The sequence below is a fragment of the Hippocampus comes genome, unplaced genomic scaffold, assembly GCF_001891065.2.
Source record: "Hippocampus comes isolate QL1 unplaced genomic scaffold, H_comes_QL1_v1.1 scaffold92, whole genome shotgun sequence".
In the NCBI taxonomy this organism is placed as follows: Eukaryota; Metazoa; Chordata; class Actinopteri; order Syngnathiformes; family Syngnathidae; genus Hippocampus; species Hippocampus comes.
Window position 1 is genome coordinate 1,822,435 of NW_017805379.1, and position 26,867 is coordinate 1,849,301.

Here is a 26,867-nt window from a genome sequence, read left to right on the forward strand (position 1 = left end):
AATGTAATTTGAATAATATGCAGAACATGTCATTGTAGGACGCCCGTGTTAGATTTAACTTGTTATTAATTGTAAATTAAACATATTAATAGTAAAAAGTCAAAATGATACCCCGGAATGGGTTGTTTCACGTCCACCATGTCGAACACAGAAGAAGAGGAGAAGAAGATGGAGGTGACACAGCTTCCCGTCAGATCAACACTAAAGATAGACCCGCAACTTCACGTGTGTGATTTTTTTATACTGCAAGATTTGACAGCGTCAAGCTAAACTACCACGACTCGGCACTCACATTTCCGGTTTTGTATTTCAAAACAAGAGCTAATATGTAGGGTTTTTTTTTTTCATTACAAGTGAACGTGTCATGATGACTGTTGACAATTTAATTATATACAACTACAGCGGTGCCTTAAAATATCAGTTTAATGAGTTGTGTGAACGTGCTAAAAAAAAAATAAAAAAAAGAAAATGCCAATAATCTGCTCCACTCCACCCAAGCATGAAATGTTGTTTTTCGTTTTTAATAAGGAACAATAGCACTGTATAATATATTAAAAAACAAAACATTGAGTCCTAATATAATTAAATAGGGCAATGAACACTATGCGCAATGATTTAGTGCTGCAATCCAATTCATTGGACTTCGTTCCATGACTATCAACGCAGTACAGTACTGTGTAATACAGTACAGCCATGCAGACTCAAAGGAAGAACAGTTAACCCCTGCGACTCCTGGTTCGAATCACGTCTGTGCTCAGCACCCATGGATTCACCTTTATCTGATTTTTAAAAATATATATTTTTTAATAATGTACATTTCTTTTGTTTGTATGCATCCAATAGGCAAGGGCTGTCAGAGTGATTTCAGAGCGCTAACAGCAATAGACCAATCAGTTGGAAAAGCATCCCTGTTACTTCCGATTAGGCTGCCCTACGCAGGCACTTCCAAATATAGGCAAGCTGTCGTTGGGAAAACCAAAGTGCAGCCAGAGACATATACCGGATTGAAATTTCAGCAGTATGTGACTACTTTTTTCATCTGATGCATGATGGTAATGTTCATAATGATGATGTACGACATATTAATGTACTGAGTGTACCGACCGGTAAATGCAACTCTTCTTTAGTCGTCATCTGTCGCCCTCTAGTGTGAAGACATTTGACGACACTAACAAGTCACCGATCCGGATCCGCGACGGGGGAGGAGGCGGATGCTTCACGCAGAAACTCGAAGACACCAAGATGCCAAGCAACGCAGAGTGGTCGTTGCGCTTTTTCTTGTTTCTCGCAGCGGCTTTAAGTCCTGGCAAAACGGCCGAGGTGTCCGTGTGGAACGTGGACGTCAACTCGGTCAGTGTCACCGTTTTTGCTTGCCGCGTTTTGCGGAAGAGTTTGCTGGGTAATAAAAGGCGCTGTTAGCTTTTAGCTAGCTCGGCAGCTAGTTAGCCGGCTGGCTGTCTGACTGTCAAACAAACTGACGTATGGAAAGCAATTGGAGCACTTCTTCGAGATCCTCGATACTGTGTACTAGTACACTGTTTGTTGTGATAAAGAAGAGGCGCGAGTTAAAAGAACTTTATATGTAGAGCTTTATTTATATAGTACATTGAGGATAAAGCGCTTCAGGTAAAGGGTGGATGGATTTCATACACAAGGAAATTCAATGTGCTTCACACAAGCAAAGACGCACCGAAAAGCAAGAATAAATACGACATTCAGAAGCAGAGCGGAGGAAACAAATTGACTAAAATTACCATACATTGACAACATTAAACATATTGACAGACAACTTAAATATTTAAAAGTAAAGTGTAGAAATAAAACCAGGTTTCTAAAATTACAACAAAAAAAAAATACTTATACACACTTTCTTGAAAAATAGTTGCTACTTAGTAGAAGGGAAACAGTTAACTGAATTGTTTGTGTTTTCAGACACAGCATGCTGTCTTCCGGAAGACGCTGTACGCCAACACCACTGTCTTCATGAAGTGTGAGTAGTGATGCGGGTGTAAAGTTTCACATTTGACACTCACTTCTCGGGCCCTGCTGAAAGCAGCTGTCCAACGACGACTCATCGAATAATTTGATTAGGAAAAAAAAGTTGAACCAAATTCAGTACTCGAAGCTTTTGCAAGGTTAATTTTTTGCACGTGGATTAATTTTACTGCGATAGCAAACACCACCTTGTAGAATTAATTCAAGAATTATTTGGTGCGATGGCAGTGAGTAAGGAGGAGTCCATAAAAGACTAACAATGTCTGAATTAATAATACAGTATCCTTTGCTGAACATCGCTAGTTAGAATACATTGTAACGCTACTGCAAGTGGTGTAGAATAGTTTCAATCGCTGACACCCATGTCACTCACCAAGCTCGGCCCTACCTTTCACAGCCGTTCACCCATAAAGTTACAGACACTAGTTCATAAAAATTGGATAAACAGTCGAACAGATGATTCCTAAAGTATTCAGTAACTGCAGCACCATTTGTTTGGTAAAGTTCAGCGCAAGTAACCCCATTATTGCCTTCAAATCTCCCTGACAAATAAACTTGATTTCATCAATTAAAAACAATTTAGTCACCTAGCCCTGATATTACAATTGTGTTTTTTTTTTTTTTTTTTTGCTCTCTCTGCGACAGTCCAGGGTGACATCAGCGCATGTGATCAAAACCTGGCCTTCAACATCAGCTGGTACTTGCGTTCTTCCCTGTGCTATAATGAGATCTTCAACACGCCCGTAAGTACTGCGCCATATCCTTTAATCGTTGGGCACCCAGGCCACCTTTCTCAGAGTGTGTCTTCCACCACAGGACAGCAAGGCCATCAATATGTTCGCCATGGAGCACATGCTCAAGGAGGGGTGGAGCGGCTTCTACAGTCAGGGCTACGTCTACTTTGAGAACTGCTCGGCTCTCTTCTTGCCCAAGGTCAGTGCCATGAATATGCCAAGCTGCGTTTCAATTTATTACCAGGCTCATGAGTCGTCGCGTGATGAACTTATTTCATTTCCCTATTTATTTTCCTTTGTGTTGCGAGCAGAAAATTTGACATGCGACCGTTGTGTGGTGGCAAAACGCCGCTCATTTGATTACAAGCAGCAGTTTGGTAGATTACATGCAACGAATATTTCAATGTAAACGGTCCAACGACAGTTGAAGACAAACAATATAGCAATGCTCACAGGCATGTATTCTTTGTCTTCTTGGAAAAACAACTAAGAGCAGTTAGTTGAGTATCTACATCATAGGTGTCAAACTCAGGTCCTGGAGGGCCGCTGTCCTGCATGTTTTCCAAGTCTCCCTGTTGCAACACACCTGATTCAAATGAACAGGTTCGATGTCAGGCTTCCGCAGAGCTTGCTGATGATCTGATCATTTGAATCAGGTGTGTTGCAACAGGGAGACTTGGAAAACATGCAGGACAGCGGCCCTCCAGGACCTGAGTTTGACACCTATGATCTACATAGAAGTTTTGAAACTCCTCTTTGTCTCTGCATTATGCTGCCATGAAGGAGATGAAATGAATTAATCACGATGCACAAACTGCAATTCCTTGGGTTCCTCTTAATTATTTGTATGACGTTATGCTTTCATAATGAAACATTTTAGGTGCTATTTTATTTATTTCAATAAAAGACATGACAAACCTTTTTTTTTTTTTTTTTGGTGGGGGGATTCAGGGAAGCAGACACAGCAAGTGTTTTGAAAAAGGAACAATAGTAATTTATCTTGATTTTTGGCTTAAACAGAAAACAAGTGTCATGCAACAATATTTTTTTTAACTGCAAAATATATATATATATCAATGTAAGGACACTGTCCTTCATGTCCCTCCCATCAAGGTGTACTATGCAGATTTTAATCCATATCAACCACTGTCCAGCCCAAAGGTAAATCCTCTTCCTTCATTATTTAATCTAAAATAACAATCTGCGTTTTAAAAACTGATCTTCAATTTTCCACATTCAGAGCGACGCATCCAATCAGAGCTTTGTTTGGCCCGACAAGCCGGTAAGAAACATTCTCGCACGTGCCTCTTTTTTGCGTGTCCCTTCCCGTGTCCAAAATGATGTCATTTTTGCGATCGCGGCAGGACTTGGGCGCCGTTGCCAAGGCGTGGGGGGACAGCCCGTACTTGTTCATCGTCAAGGTGCAGCCGCTCTTACGCGGCGTTGAGGAGGAGGACTTTGCGGCCGAGCAGCTCAACTTTGCTTTCACCAGTGAGGAGGATGACGTGGCCTGACCTTGAAAAGCAACAACAAAAAAATACATGTTCTAATTTTCATTTTGCACAGTGAAAGTGGAGATGAAGGGACCACATGACTACTCCTCCCCAGCCGACTGGCCCCAGATGATGGTATGGACTTAAACAGTTTAAAGCTCTTTCTCCAAAAATAAGACAAAAAAGTTTTCAGCCTTTACACATGTTTACAGCAATTATCGTAAACATGTATGATGTAATTAGAAGCACATCTCTGAAATTAATTTTTCATGGTCTTTAAAACTGTATTTGTATGTCTTTTGCAGTTCTTTATGGTCATGTGCATCGTCTACGTGCTCTTCGGCGCCCTCTGGCTCTTTTGGTGCGCTTGCTACTGGCGAGACCTGCTCAGGTTAAAGCTCTATCTCCAAAAATAAGAGAAAAAAGTTTCAGCCTTTGCACATGTTTACAGCAATTATCGTAAACATGTATGATGTAATTAGAATCACATCTCTGAAATTCATTTTTCATGGTCTTTAAAACTGTATTTGTCTGTCTTTGGCAGTTCTTTATGGTCATGTGCATCGTCTACGTGCTCTTCGGCGCCCTCTGGCTCTTTTGGTGCGCTTGCTACTGGCGAGACCTGCTCAGGGTCCAGTTCTGGATCGGCGGCGTCATCATCCTGGGCATGTTGGAGAAGGCCGTCTTCTACTCTGAGTACCAGAACATCCGCTACCGAGGAGACTATGGTTTGTTTTTTTTTTTAATATTGAGCCTTTTCTTATTAGGAACTAAATTCGCACACCACCACCAAACAAAAATGGCACAAAAAGTGAATATACGGAGAGGGCACTTATGTACCTTCTGTCACTTTGTGGAAGAGCACTTTATTGTTCTGCCTGCCGCGTCACACATCAATACAGTGGTTATAAAAAGTCTACACACCCCTGTTCAAATGCTAGCTTTTTGTGATTTCAAAAAAATGAGACCAAGATAAATCATTTCAAAACAGTTTTTTTTTTTACCATTGATTGGACTTATAACATGTACAACTTAATTCAAAAACTTGAAAAAAGTTTGGAAAAACATCTGAGCTAATGAGATTGCATAAGTGCACACACCCTCTTGGGGTTTGTGTTCAAAATTTGCGATTCACATTCAATTGGGGTGAACATGTTTCATATAACATGAAACACGAAAATGTCTTAAGGACCCATGCCTGAAATTTGGTAATTTTTGTTTGAAACAGAATTTCTGAGAGAATTTATGTCCCAAATGAGCCCTGATCAAAAGCAGATCTCCTAGACAGATGGAGGACTCGAAATTGCCAGGATTTTTTGAGGGGGGGCATGGGGGGCATTACGTCATCTCATGTGGATGGAGTATGGCATCAAAGTTTGATGATCAATTTGAGGATTTATCTTTTGGGGGCAAAGGGGACGAGGTCCCACTCACTGGTGACAAGTGTTCTAATATTTCCCTGTTCCAGTTGAGGGTGCCGTGATATTTGCCGAGCTGCTGTCTGCGCTGAAGCGATCTCTGGCTCGCATCCTGGTGCTCATCGTCAGCCTGGGTTACGGTATCGTCAAGTAAGACCAGGACAACAACGATGTGACAACCCCAACGGTGTTATTATCGACGTCATTGTAAATTAAAATTGACTTGGGCAATTCTGATATTAAACTAACAAATATAGTAGAATCATCTACATTTATTTCAGAGTCGAGTTTATTCTAACGTGTGTTTTTATTTTGCACTCTGGACACGATTCATTGAACTTGTATCATCAAAAAAATAATATTAATACCGGTAATGAGCTAACCAGCTAATGAGCACGTATCAAAGTTTGTATATTTGCATCTCGTTCAGGCCCAGGTTGGGTACCACGGTGCACCGGCTGGCCGCTGTTGGGTTGCTTTACCTGCTTTTCTCATCTGTGGAAGGTGTGCTCAGGGTGACAGGCGTAAGTTTCCAAACTTCATTTGTGTACATAATTTCAGTCCCACGAAATGTCGACTTTTCGTCCAGAAACTATCAAATCGGAATTCCTTATTTTTATTTTCAAATTGTGTTATTATCTACGTCAAAAGGAGCAGCTTTTGGTTCCTCTCCTTGGGATGTATTGGTTTCTTTTCTGGCAAGTGATGGCTGGACTACATTTTAATTCAGCATGTCAAAATTTGAGCAGAGCTGCGGTGTTGTTGGCTGCATAAATTCACATTAGCTGCTGATAATGTCTCCTTTTTATTTATTTTTTGTGTGTATTTTAGTCTTGTTGGTACAAAATGATCTTCTCTCTCCAGGGTTTCTACGGCACGGTGGCTCTGGTTGCCAACCTCAGTCTCTCCCTCATTGACTCCTGTGTCATGTGGTGGATATCCTCCCATCAACCCCCAAGAGCGGGTCCACGCTCAACATGAATATTGATGCTGTTTCGTTTTTGTTTTTTTCCTCCCCCAATGTCCTCCTTAACTTTCGTCCATCCACATCTTCATCAGCCTGTCGCAAACCACTCGTCTGCTGAAGCTGCGCCGGAATGTGGTCAAGCTCTCCCTGTACCAGCACTTCACCAACACGCTCATCTTTTCGATGCTGGGTGAGGCACGACCCGCGTTGACATTTGCCAGCAATACAAACACTCTGGAAAAATATTTAAAGATTAAAAATTTGTTGAACGCTTTCGTGTCTCACCCGCTTCTGTCCTTATGTGTCCCCAGCCTCCATCATTTTCATTATCTGGACCACAAAAGTCTTCAAGTTGGTGGACTGCCAGAAGGTGTGTATTAGTTCTCCAAACTGTTATTAGTTCTCCAAACTGTTTTTTTTTTTTTGGTAACATTCTAGCATCGCAAATAATCTGTCGCCTTCCAGAGTTGGAGGGATTTATGGGTGGACGACGCCTTTTGGCGTCTGCTCTTCTCCACTATCCTGCTCGTCATCATGGTGCTGCTGCGGCCCTCCGCCAACAACCAGAGGTCCCAGTCGGCGACATCTCCGTTCCTCACGATCGGACGAAATATCATCATCATCATCATCATCATCATCATCATTGTGCCTTTTTGTTGCGTTTCCTTCTCCGCAGGTTCTCCCACTCGCCTCTGATCGACGATGAGGATGAAGACGAGGAGGACGTCAAAGAGCCCATGTTGAACGAAGCCTTTGGTAAGAGCTACGCGATACACAGGTGCATCGCAATCCATTCGCTTGTGGTGGACAAGTGTATTTATTTGAGTCGTTCAATTGAAAATTTTATTTGCTTTTTTTTTTTTTTTTTTTTTTTTTTCCTGACTGTTCAAAGAGGGGATGAAAATGAGAGGATCCAAACCGGATGCCAACGGCTCTCAGAAGCTCTTGAGTAAAGAGGTACTGTCATGCAGCTGTTGTGAAAGCGCTATATATATCAAGATGTATATGGCACATTTTTCATCTGTTTTTTTAACTTTTTTGGGGGGGGGTTGTGTTTTCAACACTAGGATGAAGACCTGAAATGGGTTGAGGAGAACATCCCAACAACGGTTGCTGATGTGTAAGTTACATGCACCGTGCAAGCCCTTGATTGTGGGAAAGTGACTTTTTAGTGACCCTAATAGAAAAACAGAGTAATAGATGCCCCCCCACACCCCTCCCAAAAACATATTTAATTGCCTATATTAATAGTTTAAACCCCAAATGGCAAGTACCGATACCAGGTATTGGTATGAAGGCTGCTGTTATCATTCATTGATGGTTAAGACAAAAAAAAAGAATTAATCTGACATTGAGTAAGTCCTCCTTTGGGGTAGGTGGCGCTATGCTATGGCAATTTGATACATCAGCGAACCATCACCTGCGCCAGAAAGATTGGTCTCTGTCCACAAGTTTTTTTTTGTGATTTTGATAAATGACAATTTAAATATCGAAAGTACGAGAGGTATCGGTGAGTGAATACCGAACAAAGTGGCTGCCTTTTGATTTTCGCTCGTTCTGTCTGCAGAGCTCTCCCCGCAATGCTGGATGAGGAGGAGGTAATGAGCATCCCAGAATTCCCTCTCTGCTCCCGTTATTTCCCTGCGTTGACATCACTCACCCCTCCGAGTTGTTCTTGCAGGAAATTCTGAAAACCAAGATGGAGCGATCCAAAATGGAGTGACTACCGGAGGACATGGGTAACTCTCCAAAGTGACCCAAAGCGGCGTGGGGGCGGGGCAGAGCCATCTGGAATGTGTCGTTGCGCACGTGACTTGGCCCTACAGTCGTCACCCACGTTCCAACCATCCCCTACCCCAAAAAAATAAATAAGGTGGAGGGGAAAACACATAAGATTCGATGACTGTATATCCAGTGCAAATGAGCCAATGATGTTTCCCGCCATTTTATAAATATTTGATACGGGCTAACTGAAGGAAGCAATGTTTCAATAAGTAAATACATCGAGACCTGCACTAGAGTACACACAAGTAATCAGCTACTGTCTTTGCATACTTGAAGCATATCAATGAAATCAGAGGGCAATCTTATCCACCAATGCTCCCTCGAGAGAATGTCAGCCGTTTATTTGATATCCAGCCAATGTCCGTGTACTAGTATGCTCTTTTGTCTCCAGAAATAAGAACACGACGAGTAGTACCAGTGAAACGTTGAAGGTTAATTAGTAGAACTTTTTGGCGTCACTACTAGTACTAGTAGCATGCAGTTTTTGACCAGTGCACAAATTTGCGTACTAGTACGTGGACCTGAAAATGGATGTCAACGATATCAAATGAGTGGCTATCATGGCTTTTCATGACATAGTAAGCACTACCGCACTCACACTCTCACAAAAAAAAAGAAAAGTAAAATTTGTTTCACGTGTTCTATCTTTTGAGAAAGGATCTAAAGGTACTCAAATCCAGATGTACCGCATACAGTGTTTTTAATTTCGCACCTCAACATTATTCTGAAGTATGACATTGAGGTTTTGAATTAATGAATGAATGAGTAGTTAATTTTTTTGGTTGGATAAATAGTACAGAAAAAATCTTTTCAAAACCTCAGTTACCCCTCCCCCCCCCCAAAAAAAAGGAATCGCCGAAGCACCAAGCTTATTCTTGCCTATCCTCTACTGTCCCATGAATCACCTAGAATTTCAGTAGAGGAAAATAAATAAGAATCATCATTTTCTGTTCTGTGTCTGACCCAATCACATCACTGTGCAATCTACTGACGTGTCTATGCGTGTGTATCACAAATGACTTAATTTATGCTTACTCGTCCTTGTTCAAATCATATATTTTTGTCTAAAATCTTGTAACTTTCTGGATGCCGCTCTGTGTAATGTCAAGCAGTAAATGTCCAGCTAATAAAGTTTTTATTGAAAGAGTGGTGAAGGTGTGAGTCCATTTTTAACTCTCCTTCGTGGGTTGTGGAATTAATTGTAAATTGTAGCGCTGTTCTGAATTCTCTTCACATTCCGGACGAAATTGTCTCACTTGTGCTGAGTGATGTTAATTGTGTACTTTGGATTTTGACAAATCTTTACCTTGGACTCCCTCGAGTGGTATATAAAAAAACATCACAGAATTAATGATTCAAGGATGTATAATGTTCCCGTAGTGTAAACTTTTTCTGACAAAGTACAGTACATGTTATGTAATGTTATTAGAGCTTGTCAATGGTCCAAATATAAGAAAAGCAGGAGCTGTTGATACACAATAATCCCCTTCTAGTTGAAGAGCGAAGAGTAATTGACGCGTCCCCCTAAAAAGTTTAATTACATATCGATGCCACAAGATGGGGTCAAACTATTACTTTTCAACAAGGGGATCATCTTGGGTATTTAAAAAAAATCAAATACAGTACAGTGGATACATATGTCAGTATTTCAGCAAATAACAGAGGGTAGGTTAAAAAATGCAAATTACGGGGGGAAACACTGATTTATCCTTGTTTTCTTGGGCGACCCCCATGTGCAGTTACAGTATTTAGAGAAAATCTGTAAGTGAATGACGGCCACCTGAAAAGGTTTGTAATTGCCTGTAGTTGCTGCAAGACAGTGGCAAAACACTTTTTGTATTTTAGTTAAAACTCTGGCCTGACTAAATGAAGCTCCTCCCCATAAATTCAACATACGGTAGTTGCTTGGCACAGAAATTTCGCCAGAAGAAATGTTTTTATATCAAACGTGGCTTTGCCTTGAGCATAAAAAACAGGTCAGAATATAGTACCCCCCCCACAACCCCCAAAAATAAATAAATCAGTAAATTTGAGAATTTCTAACGGCGAATATGCGGGGGTTCACTATATCAACTATAAATATACAACATAAGTCACTGCAAATTATTTTGCAGCCCCCACAAGTTGCGGCTCGTGTATCATCGGTTTTACAACCACTTGCTCTTGTCTGTAGAATAGATTTCAAAATTTGGCTTTTGGTCTATAAATCACCGAATGGCTTAGGTCCTGAATACATGAAGGAAATGTTCTGAGAATATAAACCCATTAGAGTACTAGGTCAGCAGACGGGTCAATAAGTGGAGCCCAAAGTTCAAAGCAAACATGATGCATTGCTGCACGCAAATGGAGTAAACTGACAATAGAAGTGAAGTTACCCCAAGTATAATTATTTTAAATCCAAGTTAGAAACAATTAATTTTTTCCCATGTGAAGCAACTCTTGTGTATAAAATACGCTAATGCGTTGCCTTCTTATGCTCAGCAAATCGCGCCAAAGATGCAACAGTCTGAAAGGAAAAGATTGCATTTAACATTTTGACTTTTTATGGGGGGGGGGGGTGATTTCAAAATTTATGATAAAACATAAACGAAAATTTCGTCAAAGTAATTATACTTGGCAATCGTTTGTTTCACTATTTTTGGACTAAACGGTTTCCGTTGCTAATCGCGATACTATATTAAAAAGCTTGCTTTTATTGACACAACTAAAGAAAGCACTAAGTAAGCAAAATTTTAAGATTTGCTGTTACTTTAAAATGTACTTTCAAAATTGATACCATATTGGTGTCAAAACCAGCTCATGTGTACAGAATGCGTCTTTATTTCGCTCCTCGTGAGCGAGTTGTGACGCAAGTCACGTGCTGCTTCCAGTCAGCTGAAGTCAGGAGGAAGTAGCTTCGAGCTAACGTGGCTAACTAGCCTGCTAACAACAACATTAGTCTAGTTCTTTTTTATTGACATTATTGACAGGATTTTCACTCGTGATTGTAGTTGTGGACATAAGTTCGTGGCTGGACTTAATGTTCCAGTTTGTGTGGAACGAGGCGCTGGGATTTTCGCAACTTCCTAGCTAGGGAGCTAGCAGTTGTTTTGATTTTGCACATAGTTTGACTCTCAAAAGAAATTCTGCCTTGTTGTTTTGTCTTTTTTAGCGTGCGTTGTGAACATTCAAAAACGACTCCGGTGTGTTCGTGAAGGCTAAACTACCCAGGTTGGTTCATGAAGGCTCCGCCACCACTACCACCGTGACCAGCGGCCACTCAGTGGAGCACTCGGCCATCGAACCTCGCCTTAATTCCGGCTTGGAACCACCGGGGCGACCCGCTGTGAGTCAAGATGCACGACGCCTACGAGCCGGTGCCGATTTTGGAGAAGCTCCCTCTCCAGATTGACTGTATGGCGGCCTGGGGTGAGTTTTAACCCCTCAACCACTCCAAACAAATGGTGCTTGATTGTATTTAAGGGTTCTGGGTGAGCTGGAGCTATGTTTCAAATAGTGGAAGCATAGCCACCCTCACTGTCTCAATTCTGCAATTTTCACATGCTTTGTAACCTGCGCTCTTGAACGTTATGTGCACTTCTACTACCTGTTCACCTCAATGAGGACCGTAGGGTATAGTAAAATAAAATTGTTCCAGATTTAATCGACAACAATTATGATACAGTAATTGATTCCGAAAAAGGGCGCGAGTGACAGCCATGATAAAACGAACAAACCTGCTTTAAAAGCTAATTGAAACGAACTAAATTTAAGAAAAACAAAGTAAAAAAAAATCATCTCACTCCTATGGATAATTTACCTGTGCTGTAGAGGCTGGAAATTTCACTCAAAAGAAATGAATTTCCTGGAAAGTGCCGTACCACGCCAGTGAAATGACCAAAGTGGCATTGCTTTCTTCCCACAGAGGACTGGCTGCTTGTCGGTACCAAGCCTGGACATCTCCTTTTGTACCGGATTAAAAAGGATCCAGGTGGGAATAGGAATGGTTATTAAATTTGGATACAATGTAAGAATTTTTTTTTTCCCCCCACAATTTGGAACAGTTCCCAACTGTCTTCATTACCATGACAACCAGAGCCGTTGCCATAAAACAAAGGCTATTCACCGTTGTCATATTGATCAACTTTTTTTAACCCCCCTACCAGCATACAATACTTAAAAAAAATTAAAAAGTTGATTTCTCCTTCAACAAATACTTATGTGATTGCAATAATTTCTCCTCCTAGCCACCAATCTCTTCGAAGTCACGCTTGAGAAATCCAACAAAAACTTTTCCAAGAAGATCCAGCAGGTAAGTGATGAGCTTCAGCATGTAGGCCAATACTCGATCTTCATTTGCATCCTGTCCGTCCCTTTCACAGCTCTACGTCGTCTCACAGTACAAAATACTTGTCAGTCTTCTGGGTAAGACACCCACGCCGACCTTCCATTTTGAATTTCTCCCTGTGTAGTTTTGATGACTCATCATTCTTGCTTTGTCGACATTTTCCCCACAGAGAACAACATCCACGTCCACGACCTGCTGACGTTCCAGCAGATCACCGTGGTGTCCAAAGCCAAGGGAGCCACGCTCTTTGTATGCGACCTCCAGGTTGGTAAAACTCCCACTCAAAATGGGAGTTTGCAGTTATGAAACTTCTGGGGATTTGAAATTGTGGCCACACTTCACAGTGACAATCAACTGCAGAGTTCCACAATAAAGCGGAGAGGGATTTTCCGCATTAGACAGATTAAACTTTTTACACCAATTTTTTTATTTATTTATTTATTTTTTTACAATGACCTATTATTCTGTGGGATCCTTTTGGTTTCCAGCAAAGTAGCTCGGGAGAAGAGACGCTGAGAATGTGTGTTGCTGTGAAGAAGAAGCTGCAGATGTACTACTGGAAGGATCGAGAGTTCCATGAGCTGCAGGTAGAACATGAAACATCTCAGCAGTCGGCTTTCGATTCTTTTCCAACCTGTCTTTTTATTTATTTATTTTTTGCATCTGTGAGGGTGAGTTTGGTGCTCCGGATATTCCAAAGTCTATGGCCTGGTGCGAGAACTCCATCTGTGTCGGCTTCAAAAGAGACTATTACCTCATTCGGGTATGCATACTTAAACTTGTTTCCATTGTATCCATTCGGGCTGGGAAAAATCCCAATAAAATCTCTACATTTTTTTTTTCATAAAAATCATGCTCCTTTTTTTTTTTTTTAATGCTCCTTCGCTTATTGAAAAAACAGTGACGTCATTCAAAAATGATTTAAAAAAAAATTACTCCAGAAACCAAAACGTTTTCAAACTGTTTCTATTTTTCCCCTGTCATTGACTATTAAATTGATTGCTGATGAATTGTTTGGGCCCTTTTTTACCGTTGCAAATATCTGAATCGGGATCAGCCCTTTGACCAAATTCCTTACGTGGCAACAGTGACTCAATTGAGAAGCTCTTCAAAGCTACCGAAGCCACTCGACAATAAATAAAAAAAAAAACAATTCTGACAAATCAAACTCAAATGAATGGCCCAAAATCCATGACTCCCGCAGCCCCAGTGTCCCTGTGCGTTATTAAGTGACATGGCTGTCTCCAGATGGACGGACGGGGGACCATTAAGGAGCTCTTTCCTACTGGCAAACAGCTGGAGCCGCTGGTCACCCCGCTGGCCGACGGCAAGGTCGCCGTTGGGCAGGACCACCTCACCGTCGTGCTCAACGAGGAGGGCATTTGCACCCAGAAGTGCGCCCTGAATTGGACCGATATCCCCATAGCGATGGGTGAGAACACATCAGTACACTCGGAACCCAAGGACCCAGTCGGGCACATGAGTTTCAAATGTAAAAAGTGCCAAAATCTTGCATCGCTTTCACATAAAGTGGTACTTGGTGATTAAAGTTGAATTTGTTCTGTGACCATGCAGTAATAGCCGTCGTTTTATCGCAGGGGATCAAGAATGTACCATAGAACATTGATTTAACAAACCTGGAACCACAGAGAGCTTCGGATTCAGGAAATAATGTCGAGTCCTCTCATACTGCCTCTTTGGAAGGAGCTGATTAAGTCTGATGGTTCCAGAATTGGCTACATAAATAGACAGAGACAAGAATTTTGTCCTTTCTTGGGTGATTTTAGTCCATGAAAAAAAGTACTTAGATGTAACCGACAATTGAGTTTCCACTGTTTTGCTTTGCCCTATCGTGTTTGACCGGTATGTGTTAGCCGCTGACCAAAAGTGTATTTGCACACCCACAACTCCAGAGCACCAGCCTCCGTACATCATCGCGGTGCTGCCCCGCTATGTGGAAATCCGGACCTTGGAGCCCCGGCTGCTGGTGCAGAGCGTTGAGCTGCAGAGACCTCGTTTCATCACGTCCGCTGGGTACGTTGCACCACTGAAAAGAAAGCCGCCCAGAACATAGTACCATCATCAACAATCCAATTCTATTTTTTTCTTTTTTTTTTTCCTTTTCTTTTTTTGCCATTTCTTAGACCAGACGTTGTGTACGTGGCTAGCAACCATTTTGTGTGGCGCCTGGTGCCCGTCTCCATCGCCACCCAGATCCGGCAGCTGCTCGAGGACAAGCAGTTTGAACTGGCCCTTCAGCTGGCAGTGAGAGAAATTTTAAAAAAAAGCATTTAAAAAGGGATTGTGAGAGCCCACTGGAAAGATAGAAAAGAATTAGGCCCAGATGACAGTTTTACTCCTGGCCTCAAAATTTGGTAAACTTGTCTGTCATAATGGGACGCACAAAAAAAAAATAAAATAACAAGGACCCATGCCCAGAACAGAACATTTTGGTTCGATTCCAGGGCTCATGCTTTGATGAACTCCTTTTAAGGGAATTAGCCCAGATGAGTCTCAATAGGAAGCAAGTATCCATGAAAGATGCTCACCACTAAATTGCCAAGCGTTTTCACTTGCTTCAAAATTTGATCATTTTGAGGATTGGCCATGAAAAGTGGTGCTTTGACCTCTTCATCACTGCTACCAGCTTGAATTCAGTTGTTTTGTTTTTTTTTCCCCCTTCTCCTTCCTGCCAGAAGATGAAAGACGACTCGGACGGTGACAAGAAACAGCAGATCCATCACATCCAAAACTTGTACGCCTTCAATCTGTTTTGCCAGAAGCGATTTGACGACTCCATGCAGGTTTTTGCCAAACTGGGCACAGGTACGTGGGACTTGCCGCTTAACGCGGTTTTCCACTCGGCCACATAAAAAAAAAAAAAAAAAAAAAAGAGGGGCCCACTCTACCTTGTTTTTATTTTGGATTTTATTACATCTTGATTTTTCACTCAACCGCTGTATACAAAGTGCTGTACACGGAGCAAAAATCATTTCTACAACAATAAACCAATACATTAATAACAAAGACGGTAGAAAGCACAAAAACAGTGAAATTAAAAATCAAGTCTCATGCTGCAAAGAATAAAAATTGAGTTTTGAGACGAGTCTTAAAGATGGGCAGCGAGGGTGCTTGCCGAACGTTTAGCGGGAGGTCATTCCGAAGAGAGGGACCAGCAACGGAAAAAAACCCGATCCCCTCCGAGCCGCCGCTTAGTTCTCGGTACCTCCAATAGTGTCAGGTCCGCAGACTTGAGGCACCAGGCAGGTGCGTCAAGGGTGGAGGAGCTCAGAGAGGTCAGGTGGGGCCAGGCCATTTCAAGATTTGAAAACAAATCTTCAAATAGGATCTTTAAAAGGAACTCTAAAATGTAGAGGAAGCCAGCAGCAGCAGCAGCATTCTGGACCAACTGGAGACACTTCATGGAGGATGTGCTGACTCCAAAGTAAAGTGCATTACAATAATCCAGCCGAGATGTGACGAAGGCATGAATTACCGTTTCAAAGTGCTCCTGTGAAAGGAGAGACAGGAGCATCGCGACACACACCGGCGCACTGTCCGCCATCCTCAAAGTAGGAAGTAGTCACTTTTCATTAATTAATTCTGGGGGGCCATGTTTAAATGTCATTTTTAAAATATGTTTCAGGCCACGTGAGCAAACAGGCGCCGCAAAAGCCCCCCAGGCCAGACTTTGAACACCTTTGTTTTGACGAAGGCCGACTTTCCTCTTGGATGTGCTCTGTGCAGATCCCACTCATGTGATCGGCCTGTACCCCGACCTGCTGCCATCCGATTACCGCAGGCAGCTGCACTACCCCAATCCTCTGCCGGCGCTGTCCGGGGTGGAGCTGGAAAAGGCTCACCTGGCACTCATCGATTACCTCACCCAGGTTTGTCTTTTGCGTATGCGTGTGATGGTAGTAGCAGTCGTGCTAAGTTCAGTGTTTTTTAACGGCTTCCGTAATTGAACGTGTGTCCACCGTTGACGTGCGCTGCTTCCATTAACAACGTGGCTGCAAATTAAGAGGAGCTTGTATTGGCGAGGAGGCAGTCACAGAATACACATTTATGACTGCCACATACCCAGTGATTGATCCATGTTGAACATAAATAAATAAAAATAATGTAATGTCGTTTTTCCTCGCTCTGAAAGGAGGCAAAAATCAATAAAAATGTGGATTTTTGTGAAAAATATCTGTCAGTTCAGACTGGTTGTCATTCGATGTGGTGGCAGAAACGCAGCCACCTGGTGAAACAGCTCAACGACTCGGACCCGTCCACCACTTCGCCGCTCATGGAGGGCACGCCCACCATCAAAAGCCGCAAGAAGCTGCTGCAGATCATCGACACCACACTGCTGAAGTGCTACCTGCACGTAAGTACAAATTGTTAGGTCTAAGCCCAGCAATGGAAAGACGATAAAGGTGCCCAACTAAAAATAGCAAGGTGTCGCTGGAATTCAATACGGGATAAAATCAAAGTCTAACTGAGCGCCCTCCAAGCGACTCCGCCGCGTCTTTGTATTCTGACGGGCCAGATGCTTCTCTTTAGAGCCCCACAAAGTCCGATCTAATCCGAGAAGACGGGCCGGAGGCTACCGGAGGCTCGCATCAGGAGTCTGCATCTAATTATGTAGACAACAAGCAGCACACTGTGTGAGGCAATCAAAGAAGTCACCTGCTTCCACTTTGGGAGGTGAAACGCACAAAGCCGAGGGTGTCCAAACCACCGGCTGGCCGTCCATTTCCATTTCCTAGCCTATGACTGTGGTTACATCATCATCCCATGGTGGTTTTCCAAAGTCTTAGATCCATGAGTGATGCAATACATAAAACAAGGAGCTGACTAAGGCGTGTATTAGGCAGAAATGAATCTGTATGCACTTGACATGCTTTCTTTCTTCACCGGAGCATTTTAGCTAGCTATTTTTAACAAAACAGCCTTACTCAAATGTATTGAACCTAACTACCGTATTTTTACTCGCTAATTTCTATTAAAAAATTCTTAAAGTTAAAAAAAAAATAAAGAAATAAATTTAAAGCATCCAGACTTTTAGTCGCCTCAATGCAGCACGGCTCCGTGGTAGCGAGAAAGAGGATCTCGAGTCAAATTAAAGGTGCCAATGTGCCTCTTGCGTCCTACGAATTTTGTGTCACGACCCAATTGGAGGTGAAACAAAAAAAAGTTTGGACAACATTGAGGTAAAGCGTTTTTGTTTGTGTGCCAGACCAACGTGGCCTTGGTTTCGCCCCTCCTGCGCTTGGAGAACAACCACTGCCACATCGAAGAGAGCGAGTACGTCCTCAAGAAGGCGCATAAATACAGCGAGCTCATCATTCTTTACGAGAAGAAAGGCCTGCACCAGAAAGGTACCTCACTCAAGTGCACGACAACGCAGTAACAAGTACTGTCAACGCGACATGGATTTGGATTCAGATTCGTCCCAACTGGAGAATGCAGTCATTAACCCTTAAAACTTTTTTACCACATGTATTCAATATTCCATATCCTCTAAGAGCATTCCTAAATACACTGTGGGTCATCTAATGTCCTCTAATTTGTTTTCAGTGGATGACATTTAATAGACACTTTATTTTCGGCCATCAGGATCCGTTTAACCTCCAAGGAGTCCCCCCCCCGCGCATGTTGTCGTCGTGTGACATCATTCTCCCGTCACTTCGCCGCTGATTCGAACCATCTGCACCAATTAGGCGTGTAATGACAACCAGATGACGCAGCGCTTCCTTTTTGGACCAATCTCATATCTTGCCCTCTTCCTCCTCCTCTTCTTCTTCCTCACATCAGCTCTGCAGGTTCTTCTGGACCAGTCCACCAAGGCCAACTCGCCTCTGAAGGGCCACGAGCGCACCGTGCAGTACCTCCAGAGGCTGGGTGAGCGTCTTGGTTACCATCCATCCATCCATTTTCCGATTCGCTTTATCCTCACAAGGGTCGCGGGGGGTGCTGGAGCCTATCCCAGCCGTCTTCGGGCAGTAGGCGGGGGACACCCTGAACCGGTTGCCAGCCAATCGCAGGGCACACACAGACAAATAAACATCCGCGCTCACACTCACACCTAGGGACAATTTTGAGTGTTCAATCAGCCTGCCATGCATGTTTTTGGGAATGTGGGAGGAAGGCGGAGTACCCGGAGAAAACCCACGCAGGCACGGGGAGAACATGCAAACTCCACACGGGAAGGCCGGAGCCAGAATCGAATCCACGACCTCTGCACTGTGAGGTCGACGCGCTAACCACTTGCCCCACCGGGCCGCTCGTCTTGGTTACATCGTTGATTATTTTTGACGAAGAATTCAAACAGTCAACCATGTGACAGGCAGCAATCGACATATTGACCCCGAAGAGTCAAGAGTTTGACAATTTAACCTTGCCTGTTTGTCGTCTTTTGAAGACGTGGGTGAAATTCAATTGGAAAGGGACAAGGTTATATTTGGAAGACATCCGGAAATGGTGACCCCGAAAATTTATTTTTATGGACATGTATTTTTTGTTTTGCTGTGATTCCCGTCACACAGGAGTTGAAAATCTGGGCATGATCTTTGAGTTCTCCCCATGGGTGCTGAAGATCTGTCCTGAAGATGGACTGAAGGTACGTTTTATGCAACGTGTTGATTTCCTCGAATCTTCACAAAGAAGCATCTTCTCTCTCCCAAGATTTTCACGGAGGACCTGACCGAGGTGGAGACGTTGCCGCGAGACAAGGTGCTCAACTTCCTGAAGGAGGGCTTCAAGGAACTGGCCATCCCATACTTGGAACACATCATCTACGTGTGGGACGACAAGGGCCCCGAGTTTCACAACACCCTCATTCAGCTCTACCTGGAGAGGGTCCAAGGCCTGATGAAGCAGTACCTCAACTCGCTGCCGGAAGGTCTCAGTCCAAACAGGCTTGCACACTTGATACACGGTCAGTTAGTTTCAAGTTTTTAAATTTTTATTTTAATATAATTTCATGTCAGGAGTTGCGGCTGTGCCGGTGGGGATGGAACAAGGCGAGCTAGGAGAGTTTCGAAACAAGCTGCTGTCATTTCTGGATATTTCCAGCAGTTACGAGCCGGCGCAACTCATCAGCGACTTCCCCTTTGACGGTAAGCAGAGCAAAAATGTATCATTTAAGTGTCACAGTTAAAAAAAAAAAAAAAGTTGATCGGAAATGTCCAAATATGGTTCACGTTTTTTTTTTGGGGGGGAACACATTTTTACCTCAAACTGTACAACGCCACATCTTTCTTTACTCCACGGGAGCCATACGGTATTTTGTTGCCTCAAGATTGAAAGTCTCGATGTTTTTAGACAATAACAAGTGAAAATGGGTCAGTTAGATATGTTCGAGTAGGCCTGTTTTGTTGAAAATGATAAGCTGTCATACTTTGGTTTGTGTGCAGATTCATTTAAAATGAAAATGACAAAATGGTCATATGTGTTTTTCACAGGACAGTGACTATATGCTTCCCAATTTTTGTGACGCATTGTCAAAAGATTTTTAGGGGGCCCGAGTTTGCTATTTTTTTACATTCCACAAGAAATCTCTAAATTGTTGATTTTTATACACCGCTGCATGTATGTGAAAGGTTTCATGAGTTTTTGCCCAAGTTTACACCCTCAAAAAAAAAACTGCATAATTTCGCTTTGCAAACAGTGTGTTGCCATGGCAACAGCATGCAACAAAATAAAATAAAACTTCGAATAACGTTTCATCTTGAACATCATTAGATGAAACGCCCAAAGTTTAAAGACGAGCCGGCGCAACTCATCAGCGACTTCCCCTTTGACGGTAAGCAGAGCAAAAATGTATCATTTAAGTGTCACAGTTAAAAAAAAAAAAAAAAGTTGATCGGAAATGTCCAAATATGGTTCACGTTTTTTTTTTTGGGGGGGAACACATTTTTACCTCAAACTGTACAACGCCACATCTTTCTTTACTCCACGGGAGCCATACGGTATTTTGTTGCCTCAAGATTGAAAGTCTCGATGTTTTTAGACAATAACAAGTGAAAATGGGTCAGTTAGATATGTTCGAGTAGGCCTGTTTTGTTGAAAATGATAAGCTGTCATACTTTGGTTTGTGTGCAGATTCATTTAAAATGAAAATGACAAAATGGTCATATGTGTTTTTCACAGGACAGTGACTATATGCTTCCCAATTTTTGTGACGCATTGTCAAAAGATTTTTAGGGGGCCCGAGTTTGCTATTTTTTTACATTCCACAAGAAATCTCTAAATTGTTGATTTTTATACACCGCTGCATGTATGTGAAAGGTTTCATGAGTTTTTGCCCAAGTTTACACCCTCGTGTTGCCATGGCAACAGCATGCAACAAAATAAAATAAAACTTCGAATAACGTTTCATCTTGAACATCATTAGATGAAACGCCCAAAGTTTAAAGACCATCGTATAAATTCTCTCCATTTTTTTTTTCCCAGGCTGCGTGTGCAAAATTTGGTGGGTTTTCATTCATCTTTCGGCCCTCGAAAATGTGAATCATTACGGACAATAATAATTTCCATAGAACAAAAAGGACCTTGTAGTGGTCGCTATCCATTATTTGGTAACTTAAGAAAGAGGATTTTTTTTTTTTTTTTTTTTTTTTAATTTGAAGAATAATGATTTTGAAATGCCGAGGATTTTGCCCGACAGTGACAATATGTCTAATCTCTCCCAAGGTCTCCTGGAGGAACGAGCCCTGCTCCTGGGTCGCATGGGAAAGCACGAGCAGGCGCTCTTCATCTATGTGCACATCCTGAAGGACACTCGCATGGCTGAGGAGTGAGTACACATACACACACACACTCTGTAGAAATAGTGCGATTTTTTTTTTTTTCTCCACAGATACTGTCACAGCCATTACAGCAGCTCCGTGGAAGCCGATAAAGACGTGAGTTGGTTTTCATTTTCAGTTCGACGTGTACTCCTGGAGCGTAGCCACAATAATCCGTTATGCCAAAAGAGCCTTGTCACAAAGTCGCGCGGCCTGCCCTGCAGGTGTATCTGTCCCTGCTGAGGATGTACCTGTCCCCTCCGGACGCGCACTGCCTGGGGCCCATCAAGATGGAGCTGTCGGAACCACAGGCCAACCTCCAGGCCGCTCTGCAGGTCCTGGAGCTGCACCACAGCAAGTTGAACACCACCAAGGTAGAACATGTGGAAACCCGCATTTATTCATTTCGGGGGGTGTCAACTTTGGACTCGGCATAGAATATACTGCACTGTATTTGTTTTTTATTCACGAGTGTCATTCAAGATTTGATTGCTATTTCAATTGTAATTGTATACAGGCCATCAACTTGCTGCCAGCCAACACTCAGATCCGCGAGATTCGAGGCTTCTTGGAGAGTGTGCTTGAGGAGAAGGCTCAGAGGAAACGCTGCAACCAGGTGCTCAAGAGTCTCCTGCAGGCGGAGTTCCTCAGGGTGAGCACAGACCGGCTTCTCCCGTTGTGGACCTTTTCAAAAGTTGGTCGCCGCCCTTGTTAATTTCATGGGAACCTAGTGCTGCGCATTATGGCCTTAAAATAAAATATTTTTGTGGTTTTTTTTTTTTTTTGTTTTTGTTTTTTTTTTTTTTTTTTTTTTTTCTCCACAGATACTGTCACAGCCATTACAGCAGCTCCGTGGAAGCCGATAAAGACGTGAGTTGGTTTTCATTTTCAGTTCGACGTGTACTCCTGGAGCGTAGCCACAACAATCCGTTATGGCAAAAGAGAGTTGTCACAAAGCCGCGCGCCCTGCCCTGCAGGTGTATCTGTCACTGCTGAGGATGTACCTGTCCCCTCCGGACGCGCACTGCCTGGGGCCCATCAAGATGGAGCTGTCGGAACCACAGGCCAACCTCCAGGCCGCTCTGCAGGTCCTGGAGCTGCACCACAGCAAGTTGAACACCACCAAGGTAGAACATGTGGAAACCCGCATTTATTCATTTCGGGGGGTGTCAACTTTGGACTCGGCATAGAATATACTGCACTGTATTTGTTTTTTATTCACGAGTGTCATTCAAGATTTGATTGCTATTTCAATTGTAATTGTATACAGGCCATCAACTTGCTGCCAGCCAACACTCAGATCCGCGAGATTCGAGGCTTCTTGGAGAGTGTGCTTGAGGAGAAGGCTCAGAGGAAACGCTGCAACCAGGTGCTCAAGAGTCTCCTGCAGGCGGAGTTCCTCAGGGTGAGCACAGACCGGCTTCTCCCGTTGTGGACCTTTTCAAAAGTTGGTCGCCGCCCTTGTTAATTTCATGGGAACCTAGTGCTGCGCATTATGGCCTTAAAATAAAATATATATATATTTTTTTTTTCTGTTTTAAACACAGAAATCCGACTGATAATTTCCATCCGTTCTTATTTCCTTTCAATAAATAGTTCTGGGTCAGAACTGAACATGACAGTTTTTGTCTTTGTCTGTCAGGTGCAGGAAGAGCGCATCTTCCACCAGCAAATCAAATGTGTCATCACGGAGGAGAAGACGTGCAGAGTGTGCAAGAAGAAGATAGGAACCAGGTAAACTTTTCACTCATGTTGAAATGCAAGAATATTTTATAGCCACTTGTTGACAAATTTGATCTCAAAAAAAAAGACACATTTGGTCATCGTGACTTTTTAATAACTTGGATGCTAGTAGTGGGTCGCTCGAGATTCCATGGTGCAACAATTGGTGGATGCAGCTCCAGCGACGTGGCACATGACATGGCATGACCCATCCATTTCGCGGCTTCCCACATTCCCGAGCGACTGTCTTTGTGTCTCGCAGTGCGTTTGCCAGATATCCCAACGGCGTGGTGGTGCACTACTTCTGCTGCAAAGACCGCAACGCATGTCCCACCGAGTAACATCCCAACACGTCCTCCTGTTTCACGAAAAACGAAGAAATGAAATAAAAATTCAATCCCCCATCGCCACCCACCTGTGGAAACGCTCCTGGAATTTCACGAGAAATGTTCTCAAACCCTCAGATGTTTTTTGGGGAGAACATGGTGGCCTTTCCCTGCTGCCCCTCTCTTTTTTGTGGACATTTGTAGCCGTACAACAAAAGGAAGAGTGAAAATTGTGACTTAAACAGGACGCCACGGACATGATCGAGGACACTTGACTGTTAACATCTTTTTCGGACTCAAGATTGTACGCAAGGCGGTTTATTGTCTGCTAGCATGAAGAATCGTGTTTTAATTTTTTGGACCTGCTAAGATATTCAGCTTCAATCACAACTGTACATTTTTTACCCCTGTAAAGTGTTTGAAGGAAACCCAACGGCGGGATCACTCTAGTGCAATACTTTGAAGGGTGGACAAAGTTTATTTATTGCTTGGAGAGAGGTACTTGGAATTTGAGTTACAAATGTTTAATTTTTGCATTTCAGTGTGATTGTTTATTTAAAACAAACAAACAAAAACACACTGATACTAAAACAAAACAAGCACTGAATGTTTCATTGAATTGTCTGAACTGCCATCGCCGCATCCGACACGCCTACGGTAAATGTTTGCACACGCACGTCCTGCTCCACTTTTGTAACTTCTTTTCAAATGTGTTTGTCTGCCTTTAATTCCTAATAAAACATTTTGCAGCAGGATGCAGGATGTTTGACTGTTATCCTCCAGACTCAATAAAGTAACAGAGCAAACCGATTGTGAATCGAAAACAAAACAAGCACTGAATGTTTCATTGAATTGTCTGAACTGCCATCACCGCATCCAACACGCCTACGGTAAATGTTTGCACACACAGGTCCTGCTCCACTTTTGTAACTTCTTTTCAAATGTGTTTGTCTGCCTTTAATTCCTAATAAAACATTTTGCAGCAGGATGCAGGATGTTTGACTGTTATCCTCCAGACTCAATAAAGTAACAGAGCAAACCGATTGCTTGCGGCGTGTTATTCATGTACAAATACAAATGGAATGTTTTTTGGTTTGAGTTTTACTTAGGGATATGTTGACCAATTTAGTTGGAAATTGGACCAATTTAATTGCTGCTGTCCAACTCTCCGGCTAGCTTGTTAGTTAGCTCTCATGCTAGCTAGCTAGCTCGCTAGCACCAGTATGTTATTATATGGACATTGTGGATTTACCGTATGTTAATGCCATAACTTGAATAAAGCATTTAAATCTAAAACTGAGCATTTTGACCATTTTCATCGCCATGTAAACCATTTATTAAATTTACATATTCAAAAAAATAGAATGATAATACAACTTAAAAGTTGTATTAATTGAAGTGCATTAGCTTTTTTGTACCAACTAAATTCTCACTCGGCGAAAATAGACACTACAAGGTAGATTGATGATAAAAAATTTAATTTGAAGTGTGAGATTGTGTGAGCGTGATAGAGCGTGCTTCCGTACGCGAGTGTGCTTTTTAGTGTGCGTGTCTGTGTGTGTAAGTTAAAACTGAGCATTTTGACCATTTTCATCGCCATTTAAACCATTTATTAAATTTACATATTTTAAAAAATATAATGCTAATACAACTTGAAAGTTGTATTAATTGAAGTACATTACCTTTTTTGTACCAACTAAATTCTCACTCGGCGAAAATAGACACTACAAGGTAGAGTGATGATAAATATATTCGTTTGAAGTGTGATATTGTGTGCGCGTGAGAGCGTGCTTGCGTACGCAAGTGTGCTTTTTAGTGTGCGTGTCTGTGTGTGTAAGAGAGAGTGTAAATCTGTGCGTTTGTTTGTTTTTTGTGTGAGAGTGAATTAGCTTGTGTGTGAATATTACAGTGTGGTCTGTGTGGGAACCTGCGCGTGTGTACGTGTACGTCTGCTTCTTCGTGTGTTTTATGTCCGTTTTGTTTTTTAATCTTGTTTTTGGTTCTACTAAATTCACAGACGATTTTTTTTTAATCCATGTCCCTTCGAAAGCAATGTGGTTCCCATGAGTCAGCACTCATGCTCAAATCGCCTGCCATCATCATCATCATCATCATCGTAGTGTGGCAGTTTCGAAGGCAACCACCCAGCTGTCACCGATACGGGCCAGCTGGACCTACACGACCGCCGCGCACACAACACGGCGCTGGACACCACGGCAACCGATGATGTCACTTCCTGCCGACTGTTGCCTTCGTGTGGAATCTGACGTCTTGCTGTCTGTCCTGCAAAAACCAGCAGGTGCCGTTCAGATGGTCAATGGTGGGAAAACTGGCAGTGATGTTCTCATGTGTTGGAAAAGCGCGAGCGCGTGTGCGCGTGTGTATATGTCAGCGTCGGTGCGCACAAATGTGTGTTGTGTGTATGTGTGCCTGTCTCTATGGGAATTTTGTTTCCACACGTGCTGAAAGCAGCCCATGATTCATTGGGATCATTTCATAGACAATCCTTCTATCCCCAAATCCGTTTCCACACCGTTGGCGAAACAGCCAGGATTTTCCTGCCTTTGCTTTTCACACAAACCAACAAGAGGCATGATTTTGACCCAGTTTGTCTGCACTTCCCAGCCTGTCATCAATCTGGATTAAACATGTAACACAACAAAATGTGTGGTGAAAGCGGCTGGGGAAAAACAAACTGATAAACTGATAAACCCCAAATCAAGTTCAGCTTTTCTATAGTGCTCTTGTGACATTATTTTGCTTTCTACTGTAGTAGAAGCCTGTAAGGTTTGCGCTATTTCTGACTGCTATTTCGAACCGTTCAAAATTCCCTACAAATTGGCTAAGTCGCTGAGGAAAAACAATGATGAACTGCAAATAAAGTTCAGATGTTCTAATAAGGCTTTTCTGACATTATTTTGCTTTCTTGCAAAGGCCTGAAGGATTTGTGCTATTACTGAGTGCCATTTGGAACAGTTCATATTTCCCTCATGGCTCTGATGAACGCTAAGTAAAGTTAATCTGTTCTAGTAGGCTGTTCCTGTTGTTTCTGTAGTCACATGTATCGTGGTTTCATTTTTCAAATGACAAAATCTTGGCTTTTGATCAGGGGCGTGTTGACTTTTATATCTAAGGTAAGCTAAGTCTTTAACTTTATATCGGATGTGTCTTAACAGGCTTTAAAACGGCATCACGCCCTTGTGTGTGAAGTATTTCTCATAAGATTACCATTTTTTTTTTTTTTTTTAACCAGTGTGCACACCTACTCTTGTGGTCACGCAGCGGCCCCCCCCCCCCCCGCCCCCACCGCCACCACCCCC

General features: G+C 42.6%; 3 protein-coding genes across 4 annotated transcripts in view; 2 read left to right on the forward strand and 1 right to left on the reverse strand.

Annotated features, from left to right (window-relative positions):
- Positions 1–244, reverse strand: part of ganc (glucosidase, alpha; neutral C) — a 9,832-nt gene extending 9,588 nt beyond the window's left edge. The window contains exon 1 of the mRNA XM_019872668.1: positions 112–244. Within this exon, the coding sequence (XP_019728227.1) occupies positions 112–140 (29 nt within the window). The 5' untranslated portion in view covers positions 141–244. The remainder of the gene's footprint in view (positions 1–111) is intronic.
- An 851-nt stretch (positions 245–1,095) lies between these two features.
- Positions 1,096–9,538, forward strand: LOC109517461 (transmembrane protein 87A). The gene is made up of 21 exons (XM_019872645.1): positions 1,096–1,350; positions 1,933–1,990; positions 2,641–2,738; positions 2,812–2,928; positions 3,843–3,890; positions 3,970–4,011; positions 4,094–4,220; positions 4,296–4,357; positions 4,528–4,613; positions 4,853–4,950; positions 5,691–5,790; positions 6,071–6,164; positions 6,505–6,576; positions 6,689–6,797; positions 6,919–6,977; positions 7,073–7,176; positions 7,284–7,363; positions 7,500–7,564; positions 7,675–7,727; positions 8,175–8,205; positions 8,289–9,538. Exons 1-21 carry the CDS (start codon positions 1,111–1,113, stop codon positions 8,328–8,330), a joined length of 1,785 nt encoding a protein of 594 aa, XP_019728204.1. The 5' UTR covers positions 1,096–1,110; the 3' UTR covers positions 8,331–9,538.
- A 1,692-nt stretch (positions 9,539–11,230) lies between these two features.
- vps39 (VPS39 subunit of HOPS complex) lies at positions 11,231–24,357 on the forward strand. Of its 2 annotated transcripts, none has more exons than XM_019872576.1 (24): positions 11,231–11,800; positions 12,297–12,362; positions 12,619–12,683; positions 12,754–12,796; positions 12,889–12,983; positions 13,208–13,306; positions 13,390–13,482; positions 13,968–14,151; positions 14,633–14,753; positions 14,864–14,984; positions 15,416–15,545; positions 16,467–16,609; positions 16,954–17,094; positions 17,947–18,088; positions 18,525–18,611; positions 19,256–19,329; positions 19,395–19,611; positions 19,700–19,828; positions 21,405–21,507; positions 21,571–21,616; positions 21,724–21,873; positions 22,017–22,151; positions 23,142–23,233; positions 23,484–24,357. In XM_019872576.1, exons 1-24 carry the CDS (start codon positions 11,728–11,730, stop codon positions 23,560–23,562), a joined length of 2,628 nt encoding a protein of 875 aa, XP_019728135.1. In that variant the 5' UTR covers positions 11,231–11,727; the 3' UTR covers positions 23,563–24,357. The 2 variants fall into 2 exon arrangements, with proteins under 2 accessions (XP_019728135.1, XP_019728136.1); XM_019872577.1 differs by having other exon boundaries at positions 15,419–15,545.
- The last annotated feature ends 2,510 nt before the right edge of the window (positions 24,358–26,867 follow it).